Source organism: Triturus cristatus, chromosome 5_2 (genome assembly GCF_964204655.1).
Source record: "Triturus cristatus chromosome 5_2, aTriCri1.1, whole genome shotgun sequence".
Classification (NCBI taxonomy): Eukaryota; Metazoa; Chordata; class Amphibia; order Caudata; family Salamandridae; genus Triturus; species Triturus cristatus.
Genome location: NC_140588.1, coordinates 353,403,496 through 353,419,921, shown reverse-complemented (window position 1 = coordinate 353,419,921; position 16,426 = coordinate 353,403,496). Strand labels below are relative to the sequence as shown.

The window sequence follows — 16,426 nt, the reverse complement described above, 5'->3', positions numbered from 1 at the left end:
GAGTGACAGCATAGTTGCCCTTTCACCTTGAGCACATTTGCCCACAAAGTAGTCCGCTTCAAAGCTGAGGGTTATGGTAATCCAAAAGTAACATTTTACAAAAGCAGTGACAAGCCAAACAAGCATTGGTGGAGCCAAAATCCTGACAGCGAAAGCCACGGCAGATACCTTTACCGTTACTCGTTCATATAAACTCGCTTGGTTTCGAAGGTCAGCCAGAAAAAAACAAGGTGTTTCCGCCTAAATTCAGAGCCTATTATGATTCATGTGGAAGGTGAATGATATCAACAGATCCTGAGGGCCAGCTCCCTTCGCTTAGTCAGGCGCAGTGGCATCAACAGCTCACCTGCGCAGCTGACAGTCACAGGTGGGCGGGGTGCGCCGGCACAGGTGAGCGGCAGCGGGCGGGGAGGTTCCACCACTTCCGGCTCCGCGCAGCAAGGAGTGACAGTGGGCGGGGCCACGGAGACTGACCCGGCGTGCTCGGACCCGCAGCTGTGCAAGGTGCCAGAGCCGTGGGAACCGGCTCTCCCCCGGGAATCTCGCGGCCAGGGGAGCGACACAGCGGCCTGTGGTGGCAGCAAGGGACAGTGCAGTGAAGGAAGCAGCCGGCTCTCCGGGGAGCAGAGGCACCTAACACGGCAGACACTGTAGACACAGCGCCGTGATTGCAGGAAGCAGGCACAGCGACGGTCTACATGTGAGACGGCATAAAAATCCTTGGATACAGGAAGCAGGCACAGTGGCACTGCCCGTGGGCGAAGGAAGCACGGACAGTGAGAATCCTCCTCCTGATAGCAGATACGGCGGCCATCTCTTTGGGTACTTTAAGCGGTAGAGTGGCCGGGTGTAAGTGCAGACAGGTATCCCAAGGGTGCTGTCAACACGTACATTTCTCGGTATCGGGCTCTGTGCCCGGAATTATACCAGTGGCAGTGAGCGGGAGGGAAGCACTGTGCCTCGGTGCCCGGAATAATACCAGTGGAAGTGAGCACTGTGCCCGGAATAATACCAGTGGCAGTGAGCGGGGGAAGCGCTGTGCCTCGGTGTGCCCAGGGGCGGGCGCCGGCCCTGTGACCGACCCCTTGCATTGGAAATAAGCAGTGGCTGCTACAAGGGTACTCCACAGGCTACAGACCAGTGACCGGTGCCGGGTGCAGCCGGTGCCCCCGAGCGCCCACTGCCGTCCAGTCCCCTCCATTCCCGCGCAGATGCGAATCCCCCCGTCCCCGGGGCTCTGCTGACACTCCGCCGGTTGTTGTCGTCCGAGTGATCCCGGTGCCGCATCGCGGAGGAGGGGGTCCTCCTGCGGCAGAGCGGCCCACCCTCCATGTGAGCGCCCGGCGGCATGGCCACGGAGCGGAGAGGAGCCGAGCCCCCGCGGCTGGAGGAGAATGGCTCGGCGCTGCCTGCCGCCCCGTCCCCGGGGCCCGGCTCCAGACGGGGCTCCGCGGCGGACGCCCCCAGCCCGCTGCTGCTGGACTTCGACCGCGAGGTGATGCCCGTGGCGGGCGGCTTGGGGCCCTACACGAGGCGCTTGGTGCTGCTTACCTGGATCCCCATGCTCTTCATCGGCTTCAGCCAATTCTCAGACTCCTTCCTGCTGGATCAGCCGGACTACTGGTGCCTGGGCAGCCGGGACAACGCCACGGCGCACCGCCTGCTCGGACCCACCGGGGGCCCCGGGCTGGCCCCCTCGCACAACCTGAGCCACAGCCGCGGGCTCCTGGAGCACCCTGCCCACGCCGAGGACCCGCTGCAGGGGGAGGACTGCCAGTGCCGCGAGTGGAGCTACCAGATCCGGGCCGGCCTGGGGCAGAACGTGGTCAGCAAGGTAAGAGGTTTCCAGAGTTCTGTGGCCTGTACTGTAGCCTCAATTCCATCAGTACCCCTATCGTACTCCGTAATATACCCTCCCGTCGTACTTCTCTCATAGGAGCAGTGGAATGTGATCTGAAGGGGGGGGGGGGGGGAGGATGCTGTGACACGCGCTGTACCGTACTCCTCAATACCTTCCGCACAGATGCAGGGCAACATCCCCACGGTGTAACGTACTGAATGCACATTGGTACCAGTGCCCCCATCCCCCGTTTCACAGAGGCGCCCGGCATGGTAGAACTAGTCTGACACCATTCTACCCCGCCAAACTCAACCCACCCCCGCACAGAATTAAAGCAGGATTTCCCCGGTGAAACATGCACTGCAGCGCCCCTCTACCCTGCTAAACCTCTCACTGAGGCGGGGTATCCTCGGCATGGTACTGTGGCACCATTATACCCCTATATGACACCATTATACCCTATCAGACGTTTCCCTGAAGCAGGGTACACAGAGCTAGTACTGTATGCCAATTAAACTGTTCCCTCTGAGGCAGATTACCTTCTGCTTTGGGCATGTGCTGCAGTGTGATTATACCCGTTATTGAACTCCTCGCGGAGGCAGGGTACCCCCCGCGTGGTACACCAGGTACCGTAGCTCCATGAGACGCCTCCTGCAGGCAGGGTGTACTATACCCCCATTGAACTCCTCTCGGAGGCAGGGTATCCTTCGTGAGTTTCGGCACGGATTTAGGCTCTTTTGCACCCCACTAGATTCGTCAGGGTAGCAGGGTACCCTCGCTATGGTACAGCATGACTTGTAGCTCCCCTATTACCCCAGTAGATTCGTCAGGGAAGCAGGGTTCCCTCGCTATGGTACAGCATGTTGTAGCTCCCCTATTGCCCCACCAGATTCGTCAGGGAGGCAGGATACCCTCGGCATTGTACAGGTACCGTAGCTCCATGAGACGCCTCCTGCAGACAGGGTGTACTATACCCCCATTGAACTCCTCTCGGAGGCAGGGTATCCTTCCTGAGGTTCGGCATGGATTTAGGCTCTTTTGTACCCTACTAGATTGGTCAGGGAAGCAGGGTACCCTCGCTATGGTACAGCATGTTGTAGCTCCCCTGTTACCCCGCTAGATTCGTTAGAGAGGCAGGTACCCTCGGCATGATACCGCATGCCCTGTACTGCAGCTCCTTGACGCCATACTCCATAGGAGCCGCTCCTCTATGAAGCCAGCAGAAGCAGGGGACAGCCTCTGGCAGAACGTGGTCCTGAAAGGTATGGTAAGGTACATCGCCCCTATACTAAAGCAAATATTGCCCCTCAACATTCCTACACTGCCTCACTCACACAATATTGTTCTTGAAGGTGGCGTCAGCAGACACCATCTCCGACCCCACCAAAACCAGCACCCCATGGACTCTACCCTCTCATAACACCGAGGGGACCCGCCCCCCCCCCCCCCCCCCTCTATCAGAAAGTTCAGGGCACACCGAACCCCCTCTCAACACAGCTTCCATGGCACATCCAATAATAGCCCTCTCCGCGCACACAGTTCCCTTTACATACACATCTCCCCTGGATTACTAAACATTCATGGGCACGCTACTGCTGGGTTGTTGCCCGAAACATCTGTGTCTCTCTAGGGCTAACGCCTTTTTAGAGTTCCCGTCTAGAGACTGCATTCCCCCGACCTGCTGCTATGAACATTCTTGCACGTGCCAAGTGTAGACTGCGGTCCAGTTTTAAGCTGCAGTTCCTAATTAAAACCACTCAATATGATAAATACACCGCAGTCTGTATACAGTGCTTTCGTAGTCTATTTCCAATCGCTTTACATAAAAGACGTACAACGTAGTGGTCCTGCACTGGAAGGATGAACAGTGGAGCTGGCCCTGCCGGCTTCGCACTACTGACCTGCACTTGCCGCCATTTGTCAGCAGCGCGTGCTTTGCTCCCCGAGGGAGGTGGCAGCTCTGCTCTGTGAGTTGCCAGGCCCAGACTGCGTAGTGAAAACAAATAATATTTATGATAATGAAATTCACTCTGCTCCCAGAATAATATGAATAAACTCCTCCCCTGCTGTTCTGGGTTGTTCACGAGCTGAGCTCTTCATGGAGGGCATCATTTTTTACAGGAGGGGCTTTGGGTGTTGCGAGGATTAAACCCCCTACCTATTCCCTGCTATGCTTTTCATATTATCACCAACCGCTTGTCCTTGAAACCTCAAAAAAGCATGACGCTCAAAGGAGCTCCCTTTGCAATCTCCCCGACTACTTTCACTTTCGTTATCTAACCTTGTCAGACGAGACACTCATTGGTGACTGCATCTGTCAGCGACACATAGAGTGCGGTAAACAAGAAAGCATGCAAACAACTCCCGCCTTAACAAAATTAGAGAATGGATTTTAGCATTTAGTATTTTTTTTTATTTTACGAAAATAGTTTTTGTTTACTGTCCCTGTAGGAGCCACTTGCTTCTGACGCTGCCCACACTTGTTTTTGGTGTGTTTTTTTGTTTTGGTTTTGTTTTTTTACACTTAACATGAGCGTTTTTTTTATCCAGGTTTCTAAATCGCTGCTGCTCCACTTTTTCATCCGAACGCTCCCGTAACAACCACATTACCTAAACAGTTCCATCCTTTCAGCCTTGTGCCAGTACTTCACATTGCAAGGCAGTAGCAAGAGTTCAAACCCGCAGAGCAGCACTGATGTACTGTAAAGGCTGAAACTCAGCCAAAAAAAACTCGGAATGGAGATCAATTATATAACGAACCACAGTATAAACAGCAATGTAGTAAAAAGAAAATCAAAACGTAAATCACTATAAAACACAATTCATTAACATGTAAACTAGCAACATAAATGGAAGTCATAAAAGCAAGTGAAAACTAAAGTCGCTTAAAGTGGAAGCTAGAACCAGTAAAAGTAATAGTCCTAAACCTCCAAAAGTGAAAATGCCGCTAATTACACAAAAGTAAAAAATACGCCACATATCCCAAAACAATAAAATACTACCACAAGAAGTAAAAGGCTCAGTAGTTGCAAGAAACGAAAAGCAACAACTCGGTTGATTGAAAAGTCACGAGCTATAACATTAAAAGGCCCAAATCGAAAAGGTGCTAGTGAATCACTTAAGAGTATTGTGGTGAAATGTAACACTGCTGCTGTGGCTTTAATTCTAATAGCGCCATCCCCTTTGGAAATGTGTTTGGAGACCGCGGAATCTGTCTAAGCGTGTTTATAAACGAGGGCATTATTTGTTATTGTTACACTTGTATCAGGTTCAGGAAAAGGCTTATTGTTAGCGAATCGGTGGCGTACCCAGTGTGACAGTGTCAGGAAGGAAATGTTTCTCCTGGCTGAGTGTTAACTCTAAAGTGCAGCAACAATCGGAGTTCAGTAGCCCCCCTCAGGGCTCCGGTGCCACTGCACCTGCTGCACCAATGTCTGCTATTCCCGTTAGTGGAACCACGTTCGAGTCAGACTCGAAGTGCCTGTGGATTAAAGTGTGCAAACTTTTGTATCCGCTGTTGCCGGTTCTCCACAGTCCTGTCAGGCCACACGCACCGGAAGTGGCGAGCTTCACCTCATGCTGTGGGGCAGTCGCTCCTCTGACTGCACTGGGGGGCAAGCCTTCCCAATCGCCGGTGGTCCCTCAGCCACTAGCCCCCTCCTAGGTGTGTTTCAGTTAGAGTGCAGCCCTCGAGAGGGAGAAGAGAGGCCTGCTCCTGTGGGCGCCAGTGCCTTGGTGGGGCCGAAGGTGCTTTAAGCCGATTTAAGCAGGCGGTGGCACCGCTAGTTTAAAGGGCACGTCTGTGGTACTCTTCCAGGTTAAAGGGCACGCACCCGTCAGACATTTAAGATGAAGAGAGAAACACACGCCACATCTTGTGTGTGGGCGTACGTCGTCTGCATTTTTAATTTTTAAGTGTTTTTTTCACACGTTCTTCGCACTTGAACGTGGTGTGAAAAAATGCCATTTTAAGTGTTGACAGGGGTGTGATAAAGACCCCAACAAGCCATAGTATCCGGAGGTTTAGGAGAAAGTATTTGTCCATTAGGAAAAACATTCTCCAGAGAGGGAGAATGGGGGATGGTCAGGAAAAATGAAATTGTCTGACACATTAATTCATGCGGATTGTCCACCATCCGGACATTGCTCACGACTAAACATGAAGGAGTAAGGATGGCCAGTTCTGGAATGCAGAGTGTATATGCACAGTTTGCCCCGGGCTGGGGAGTGGCAGTATGTGAGGCCTTTGAGTAACACTGGTGGCTGGATCATTTACTGGCCTGGTGCATTTGTCATGAGTCTTAGCTCCTCTCTCCCCTTGTGATAGAAATATCTGTCCACATTCACCCAAAAACTCACGGGAATGTGAAGGCCATGTTTTGTTCACTTGTTAAGACTCTTCACACCTGGAGACCTACAATTTGAGTTTACACCATCTCTGAAAAGAGTTGAGATGGTGGTCTGATCTGTGTTAGGGAAAGACACTGGCCCCTAAAATGCTATGCAGTTTATTTCAATGTAAGGGTTTTCATAGGTACACATCCACTCAGTGCACCCACTCTAACTCTGTACTGCCGGACAACTGTGCCTAAGACGATTGCCACTCTGGAGGGCTGACTTCTTAGCATCAGGTCTCAAGAAAAGTAAAAAAAAAAAAAAAAAATTATTGTTCAATGTCCTTTCAGGAAAGAGGTTTGTGTGTGTGTGCTGAGTAAAGGTTGTAAAGTTAGAAGTGAGAATAGAGGGAGGGCAGGAGTCTGACATGAGATCACTGTATGTGTTTAAGATGTTGCGTCAGTAACTGGAGCCCATGGGACGGAGGGGCCCTTGTGTGCATCAACAACATAGTCAGAAGGTAAACACAGACTGCACCTCCTCAGAACGGAAGCTTCTTTGTCAAACCCAGTAGCTATGAAGCTATCTGTGTCGTCAATGCATATGAAAAAACAACAGTTGATGGACAGAATGCAGAAACATGCCCTTCCAGTGTGAACCCAGCCATATGCAAATCAGTCTTGACCCTGTGCCTCATGGGAACAGTCCAGCCCGAGCTGCCAAGCCAGGTCCTCCCTGGACTGGAAACAAGCATCCTAGGACCGGTTTTGTGGTTTCACCCCTCCTCAGCCAGGATAGCTTGATTCCAGTGGCATGTAGGGCACGGGACCCACGTCTGGGCATACCCTTTCCACTCGGGGTGACGATTGCAAAAACAACAGTTGATGGACAGAATGCAGAACAATGTCATACATTCACCCCAGTACAGAGATCTGGGCCTAAATCCATTGTTTTTTTGCTCACCATGCCGTTCCAGTTTGAACCCAGCCATATGCAAATCAGTCTTGACCCTGTGCCTCATGGGAACAGTCCAGCCCGAGCTGCCAAGCCAGGTCCTCCCTGGACTGGAAACAAGCATCCTAGGACCGGTTTTGTGGTTTCACCCCTCCTCAGCCAGGATAGCTTGATTCCAGTGGCATGGAGAGCAAGAGACCCACTTCTGGGCATACCCTTCCCACTCTGGGTGACCTGGCTTGGCAGTTCGGGCTGGACTGTTCCCATGAGGCACAGGGTCAAGACTGATTTGCATATGGTGGGGTCTAAACTGGAATGGTATGGCGAGCAAAAAAACGATGGATTTAGGCCCAGATCTCTGCCCTGTGGTGAATGTATGACATTGTTCTGCATTCTGTCCATCAACTGTTGTTTTTGCATTTGTCAATGCATATGATAACAAGCTGCAGCGTCAATAAACCGGGATCCAGTCAATTACTTTAGTTATTGGCCCCCTCAATCTATGGGCAAGTCTCCTGTCAAGGCATTCAGGAGATCAAAGGGCACTCTCTCCAGGTCCAATAATCTTTATTGTACTGTTGTACAAAAAGCTATTTTACTAATTAGTACGGTCCTGATGACACCTGCGACACAGCACTGAGGTCCTATTAATTTAATTGGTTTAATTGCTCTCAATTGGTTGATCACTGCATCAAACACGTCATCACATGGAGCAGTTAAAACCTGCAGGCTCGCTCCTTGGTTATGGCACCATTCCTGCATTTAGTTTATTTGTGTTGAACAGAGGTTGCTTTACAGTGCTTTGCATGGGTGCGGGGAAGGAAAGTTTAGTTGGGACTCGAGGTGGGATATGTCTAAAACCTGTTATGTGAAAAGACCGCCTCTTTGGTGCACTTCAAACGTCCCTAGGAACAGGTGCATGTTCATGTTTTTCCCCAATTCTCATAGTTTGCTTAGAAGTGAAGGGGCAGAGGAAGCATGTTCCAGAGTGCCAGGCCGTGTGCCATACCTTTCTGCCCACAAACCGTTCGCGTCTTGTCCGATGGATGTCTGTTTTAGGATGCTAACCTTTGGTGCCTGGTGCGGCATCAGCTGGTTGGAGAGGTACGAGGCCGCTCCCTCGTGATCTCTGTGGTGCATTAAGGCCTCGGGTCTCCAGCTCGACCTGTTGTTTGGTTGAGAGCCAGAGGAGTCACCTTCGCGAGGGTGCTTCAGGCCAATGATAATGGCAGGGAGATGACGTAGTGGTATTTAATGCTTGCCGAGCACCTGACCAGGTGTGCCTAATGGATTCCATTGCGATAGCCCGCCCCGCAGGAGGCCACCGGGAAGAGCACGCGGCATCCCGCGAGGCAGTCGTGGCAGAGGGCGCCGCGCGCCGGGGTGGTCAAGGGCGTTTGCGAGGGCGGTGTTCACCTGCGCAATCAATGACTGCTTTGAGTTCAGAGCGGCTCTCGGGCTTCATGCGCGTTTTAGTAGAATTAAGGAGAGCGGCCCGACTAATGGGCGTGTGGGGGAGTCATTACATGCGTGACCTTGTTACTGCACAAACCGTTCCTTCACAGACCACCTTGGGGTTCTGCAGATGTTTGCAGAACATCCAGCCTCCTGTTTTTTTCACCAGACCGCCTGACGTTCATTATCGGGCGCCGGGGGACATGTCATTCTTTGCATATAATCGGAATTTAGTAGCACTGTGGTGGGAGTCTAAAAACAAATATCCCCACAACCGAAACTCAAAAACTGCTTTTATCGACACCTGGTAGACGTACTCCAAAGCATGAGTTTAATGTTTTACTTATTTAATATTGCGTGTTCATTCAGCTTGGTAATAAGTCACAAGGCAAAATGGCGCAAGGTGTGGCAGACCGCCGGGGGCTTGGATGGCAAATCAACCCGAAGCATTGCATTGATTTGTAAGTGCATTTAAATTAACACTGCGCTTCTCGCTGGGGCCCCTCACCTCGCCCACCCGTTTACATTGCGATGGGTACTGCTGTGTGATAAAGTTTCGTTTTTTTTCTACCTGTAGGTCACGCGCGCCCTGTGTGCAGCACGAGGACATTCACATCTTGGAAAGCCCGTGGCGTGTGAGCGCGCGCAGCCCACTGTGTACCTCCCACCCGCCCCCAGCAGTGGCGATGTGAGTCAGTGCAGCTGCAGGCTGCCCACCAAGTGGCTTGTCCTTGGAACACCACTTATCTTGTCCCTCCTCTTTAAACGGTGCCTTATTACAACTCTCGCTGATGGCTGCAAATTGCATCCATTACTGTGGAACTTTGTGTCACGTGGCCGCTCTGCACATGGCGGGAGCTTGTACCAAAAACACCTGTAGCCAGGCCAGAATAAAGGCATAGGCAAAAGAGTCGCATGCCTTGACCTCCAGGAGCACATGGGGCGATTTTATGTTATCTTATTGCCAGGGCACTGGAATTCTGTGACAGTGCATGACCAAACTATGTGGCAGGGTTGACTAAATGACGAGGCAAGAAAATGTAAATTATGCGGTATAAAGTGTTACTTTCAATAGTAGCAAGATTCGTTTGCTACTTCAAGACCCAATACTGTGCGGGCAAACGTTTCACCTCATTAATACCATTTTAAGAAATGAATTTAGCAAACTAAAGGTGACCAATTAGCCTTTGCAAAGGCGCTGCCTCTGTTAAAGTATTTAGTGATCAAGTTGAACTAGAAACAAACTTTGTTTGTGGTGAAATCTAAAAAGTGTGCCTTTAATCTTGAATTTTGTTTCAACGTCATTAAATCCATAATTATGACGAAAACGTGGCATCAGAGTCGGACTGGCCGAAAGGGCAATCTGGCAATTTCCGAAGGGCTGGTGAAATCTAAAAAGTGTGCTTCTAATCTTGAATTTTGTTTCAACGTCGTTAAATCCATAATTATGACGAAAACGTGGCATCAGAGTCGGACTGGCCGAAAAGGCAATCTGGCAATGCCCGAAGGGCTGGTTTGACATCAGTGTATGCACTTTTTTTTTCTGGCCTACCGGTTTTACTGCTGATTTCTCAGAGATTACTACAAACATTGCCTGCAGCCAGCACAAATGCACACAGTCTCCCATACCTTGCAAAACAACTATGCAGTTTGTCTTCACGAGTTTAAAACTGCCCTGATTTTCCAATGTGTCCCGCTTTCATGCTATACATTAGCCAATGGGGGGTACTTTTAATTTGGTGCCAGGGCCTATTTCCTGTCACAGTCCTCCTACCTTATGTGGCAGCCGCAGAATTGCATAATTTCAGTAGCTGTGCTTTTTGGATTGTGAGCACCAAGCTCACCTGCAACATTTTTATTAATATCAGGATTCTGAAGTCTGGGAGTTGCTGTGATGTATCTAAACCCATATGAATGTCTTGAACCGTTGGTCCTGGGGTCTGGAGAAGTTTATAGTTTGTCCTGAATTGCCCAGTGGCACGACATCTGCTCGCCCCCTTACATTTCCCAGCAATTAGATATTACCTTGGTGGAATGTCATTTGGAATGTCATACCTTCGGTGAATTATTTAAAAATGTTACGTTTGACTGTGAATTCTTCTCAATTTATTTGTTCTTGCCTGTACCGGTATATGAAAATAGAATACCAATGTCAGTAAAAGCAAAATATGGTTTAAGGGAAGGTAACGCAACTTACTTTGAAATTAATGGCATTTATCCTGCATATTCTGGGACCGCATTATCTTGCTATTTTGAAATTTGTTCACATTGATGGAAAATGGATCCCTGAGCTATAGACAGTTCACAGGTTTCTTATGAAAGAAAACTTAATATTAAGCAGAACTTATGTATTGAGAAATGGGACTGAGATGCAAGCATGCATTGAGTAAATATCGAAAAAAGTTATTTTCATGAGAGAGAATGAATTCTCCTTTGAACCTGGCTTGTGTTTAAGTAATCAATTTTTGTGGTTCCTGCCACAGATAGATGTAATTCTTCCAGTCCATCAGCTCGGAATGTTTGTACTATTTGGGCGAAATTCTTAACTGTTTAAATGTATACATTTAGCAATCAGCAGCTGAAGGTGACCAGTACACGTTTGTACAGTGTCAGGCATAGCACTACAGTACCTGAACAAGTATTTTGTTTATTGAGCTGGAACGAAAATATTTACTATAATCTGAAAATTCTGCCAGAGAGAGTGAATTGTGTGGCAAATGGTGCTAATTAATATTCATACAAAAAAACAGCCTAATTGTGATTCTCCAGTGACCATGATTTTGTGGAACTAAGCCTCCTTTTCAGTCGTCCAAGTGGACACCCCCTGTATACCAAATCTGATTGTCTGTAAATGAACACAACAAGATGATGGACAGAGTGCTAAAAATTTCAAGCACTCCCCCCCCCCCCCCCCCCCCCCACCCCCTCCCCCCAAGAGATCTGTGTTAAATTCATTGTTCTTTTGCTCACCACTCCACCCCAGTTCAGACCCAGCCAAATGCAAATCAGTCTTGACTCTACTCCTCATGGGAACTGTCCTACCCGAAACCGGTCTTAGGATGCTTGTTTCCGTTCCAGGTTCCAGGGAGGACCTGGCTTGGCAGTTCAGGCTGGACTGTTTCCATGGGGATTAGGGTCAAGACTGATTTGCATATGGCTGGGTCCAAACTGGGGTGGCATAGTGAGCGAAAGACCGATGGATTTAACTCTGATCTCTTGGCTGGGTGTGAGTGTTTGAAAAGTTTCAGCACTCTGTCCATCTTCTTGTTGGGTTTGCTATGTCCGTAATTGAAGCCTAAGTGATATTCAGTAATAGTAAGAGCGGAATTCTGGGTACCGAAGATTAACAAGTGGTGGATTGTCATAACAACTTTGTACATACTCATGGAAAGACTGCGCTGGGCACCAGTAACTACAGGAAAGTTGCCTATGGCCCACTGCTCAATGTCTTCAAATCAATGTTAATGGAATGACATTGGTGTCTGTCGTTGTGAAATGGTAATCAAATGATTGTATTACTATTTTATTTTTGATGCGTTCTGCCAGCAATCGTAGTGTGAGGGCAGGGTGGGGCCAGTGTGTCAATGGTGCTAGTGATTTGCAACAGTGAGGAGTGGCCACTTAAGTTTGCATTGCGCATGTTGGTTTGGCCGGCTACCTTGCTACGGCCAAACCAACATGTGCAATTCAAACCTCTCCAACCCAGCTGTCTTGGATGATTAAGGGTCCAGACTTACCAGTCTTGTGACATGTTGCGTGCGGATCGAAGCGGTGCAGCTTTGTTTCTGTTCTGATGAAATCAGAATTTAATAGTCCCAGTTCTATAAAGATGAGTGGCCGATAACCAGGTTTACATACAGCAGTACAAAGCACATTCCTCCCAAGGTGGAAATCCCTGCATTAGAAGCGTTTAGGTTGTGCAAAGAGAATGTGCGCCCTGTTTACATGAGCTCTTAACAGTGACGTGTGTACTTTTGCTTTTTACTTGTCTGGCCATGCCAATGTAATCACCTGTAAGCCCTTAATTACTCAAGAAATGGCTATTAACGTACTTATGGAAGCCCATCAGCCACCACAAAGTTTGCATTCGTCTACGATAGCAAGTGTTATAGAAAATTGGCCCTACCCATATTTGGACTGATGTATAATAACTTATTACCTGGTGTCACTACATTCTTGTAGTTAATGTTTTTAATAAAGTCGCTTCACTTTAAAAAAAAAAAAAAGCATGTTGTATAATATGATGCGTGTCAGAAGGTCAGTTGACTAGTCTACGGATCTCCACCATTTGGCTGTCTCCGGATGGTGCATGGCATGGCGCATTGGTTGGTATGTGACTCAAAAACAATTTTCTTCACATAAGAGCACATGTATTGCAGGTGTGGAAGAACATGGGCTTATATGCTGGATACTGCTTCCTGTGGCATTCAAACAGACGTGGTTCAAAGGCATTGCTTTTCCATAGCTCTTACTTTTTCTGGAATTTGTATACATGTTCAGATATGTGCACATGCTATAGCTAATCTTATTTGAGTAAAATGCCAATAAAAATGATTGAACAAAAAATGTGTGGTTCGAAAGCAGGACAATTTTGTTAACACTTCCAGGCAGATAAGACTTTGGAACATGCTCGAAACTGTGTCAGTCCCCATTACCGTTCCATCTGTCAAACTGTAGACGCTTAAGTGGTTGGGTTGTGTCAGCATGTGTGTCTAGCTCTAGCTGTGATGTCATTATGTCTGTAGTCTCCCTGCATCGCCCTTTCTCCTCTCCTACACTCTTCAGCACCAACACGCATGTTGGTTCTGGCCTATAGACTGCTTTTGTGGTTTCGCCTGTCTCATGTTTTCTATAGAAAATCATAAGAAAAATACATACATACATATAAATATGTAGCCGATCTTTGTCAGCTTGCTTCATATGTTGGTCTTTTCGAGTGTGCTGCCGTGGATCAGTCCTGTTCAGCCATTGGATGGCTTCCCTGTGATGAGCAGCATTTTGAAGTTGCACATGTGCACATCTACCTAAAAAGTAGTCCACTTCACTGTCAGAGCTGGTAGACTGGCAAGCAATGCTCCTTTTTATGTTTGCAAAAATAAATACATGAAAAATGCAAGCTTGCCAAAGCCAGACCTTTTGCCAATGCTTGCCCCCCTCGATTCCTATGCGGCGGGTTTTCATAGTCTAGATTGTATTTTATAGCATCGCCATGTCATGAAAAGCATTTGTGTTCAGAGCTTACAGCTGCTGTGCCGTCCTGCATTGTTAGTTTAATACTGGGTTTTTTTCTTTGCTATTTATTTATCAAGTTATAAATTCATCATGGTTTCTGCGTGATTCGTTTTCCTGCCAGCTGTTTATACAACACTAACTATTTGAAGACTCGTCGAGTCCCTTCTCGCACAGTCAATCAGACCAAACGCTCAACACACCAGCCCCTCTCCCCAACTCCAGTGTGACAGCCAGACACCCAACAACTGTTCTGGTTAGAAATTGCAAACATCTCGAGCCGTACAAACTTTGAAAATCATTTATTCACAATCCAAAATGTTTACATGATTTTAGTTTCTTCCATATGTTTCTAACAGTCAGCTATACATCGAGTCACCTAACCCCTCCACCACCGCAGCAACTAGTTCTGTAAGCTCATGGATGGCCTGTCCCCGGATCACCTCTGCCCATCTCGGGGTTTTCACTCTTGTGTGGAAATTGACAATGCCTGCGCCTCTCTTGAATACCGCTTCTGTGAGGTAGCAGATCTGAACTCCATGCAGAAAGCCGCTTTCCCCATTGGATGTCTGCCCTGTGATGGGCAGCATATTGCAGTTGCACATGTGCACATCTGCCTAAAAAGTATTCAAACTTCACTGTCGGGGCTGCTATTCAATGCTCCTTTTTATGTTTGCAAAAATAAATACATGAAAAATGCAAGCTTGTCAAAGCCAGGCCTTTTGCCAATGCTGGTTATCACCCCCCCCCCCCCCCCCCCCAACACAGCCTACCCTAGATATGTCTGTTTCGGGGTTTTCATAGTTTAGATTTTATTTCGTTGTATTTTATACCATCACCATGTTATGGAAAGCACATGTGTGTTTTGAGCTTATCGCTGCTGTGCCGTCGTGCATTGTTAGTTCAGCATCAATGCTGGGTTTTTCTCTTTGCTATTTATTTATCAAGTTATAACTTCATCATGGTGTCTGCGTGATTCACTTTCCTGCCAGCTGAGTTTATACAACACTTCCTATTTGAGGGGACAGCTCGAGTCCCTTCTCGCACAGTCAATCAGACCAAACGCGTCGACACGCCCACCCCCCAGTGAGACAGCCGGACACCCAACTTTTGTTCTGGTTAGAAATTGAAAACATCTCGGGCCGTATTTAATTTATACTTTAAAAACAAACTTTGAAAATCATTTAATCGCAAGTCCAATTTTTTACATGACTTTAGATTCTTCCATATGTTTCTAACAGTCCGCTATGCATTGAGTCACCTAACCCCTCTACCACCGCAGCAACTAGTTCTGTAAGCTCGTGGATGGCCTGTCCCCGGATCACCTCTGCCCATCTCGGGTTTTTTTTTCACTCTTGTGTGGAAAATGCCTGAGCCTCTCTTGAATACCACTTCTGTGAGGTAGCAGATCTGAACCCAATGCAGAAAGCCCACTTTCACCAGAGCGCTTGCGGCTTGGACACCCACCCCTCCCACACCCACCGGAGAGCCAGCCTGTGCAACTGGGCCACGCCTTGGTCCCCCGGCACGGACGATACCCTCCAACCACCAGCGGCCCAGTGTCCAAAAAGTGCCACAGCGCGGTGTTGAGTTAGGCTGGGGCCACGGAAGTGATAATTCCAGCTCCTCCAATGGCAGCTTCTCTATCGAATGTTGCAAGCACCCCTTTGAGGTCCCACTGACACTGTTCTTGCAAGGATGACCTGAAATCCCTGCCCATCATGAACTCCTCCCCACCTGGACCCCACCACCTGAGAGACCAATTGGCATGTGTAGGCGAAAATGTTGCCCGCAAACATGGCATTGCCCTCAGGAGAAAAATGCACCCTATCTGAAAGAAAAAAAAAAACTCTTGCCCCCTGCTACAACCATTGGGGATACAGTCCAATCTAGACTATCTCAACAATTTACAGAGCCGTCTGTTCAGGCATTTAGCAGACTCAGAATGTCCCAGCACCAGGACTTCCTAGGGACTATATGCGACCACACAATGAAGGCTTTCGTAAAACGCTTGGTAAGTCACATGACCTTACACACAATTGCCTTGAACAGGTCTCTATATCCAATTTGCGCTAAATCATTGCCCTGCCCCCCCCCCCCCCATATGTAAAATCACCGGAACCAGAGGCGGAAGCCCCCTTGGAATCAGCTTATCTACCACCCACCGAGGACCCTTACCCTGAGCCTCCCTTAACACTCCCTTGACCAAACCACCTAATGTTGAAACCAGTTGAATTGGCACGCATTGCATAATCACCAGACCTGAAGGCTTACCAAGCCCTCTGGATGAAAGAGTGACCGAACACCCACACCTTTCTTGTGGGCATAACACCTGCACCGTGTTATCGCTGAGCCAGCAATAACACGGTGCGGCGGGCCACGTCCTTTACACCGGGGAAACCTCTTTGTGACCCGCCATACCTGAAAATGGTACGTACTCCCGCTATGGTGCCACATATACTTCGGCCTGCCTTATTCAGGGCGGGCCCTGGAGCATTTCAGATTTTAGCTTTAACAAAGCTGATTCTTGGGTTTGCAAAAGATTTTAAGGTAGATAGCAACACCTAGCTGACGGCATACAACAAATATTCTATAATGCCTATTGTTACAGAT

At 48.5% G+C, this 16,426-nt stretch overlaps 1 protein-coding gene across 1 annotated transcript in view; it reads left to right on the top strand.

Moving 5' to 3' along the window:
• Nucleotides 1–446: 446 nt before the first annotated feature.
• The window catches only part of SLC22A23 (solute carrier family 22 member 23), a 579,898-nt gene continuing 563,918 nt past the window's right edge, over nucleotides 447–16,426 (top strand). Inside the window, exon 1 of the mRNA XM_085607175.1 lies at nucleotides 447–1,834. Within this exon, the coding sequence (XP_085463301.1) occupies nucleotides 1,349–1,834 (486 nt within the window). The 5' untranslated portion in view covers nucleotides 447–1,348. The remainder of the gene's footprint in view (nucleotides 1,835–16,426) is intronic.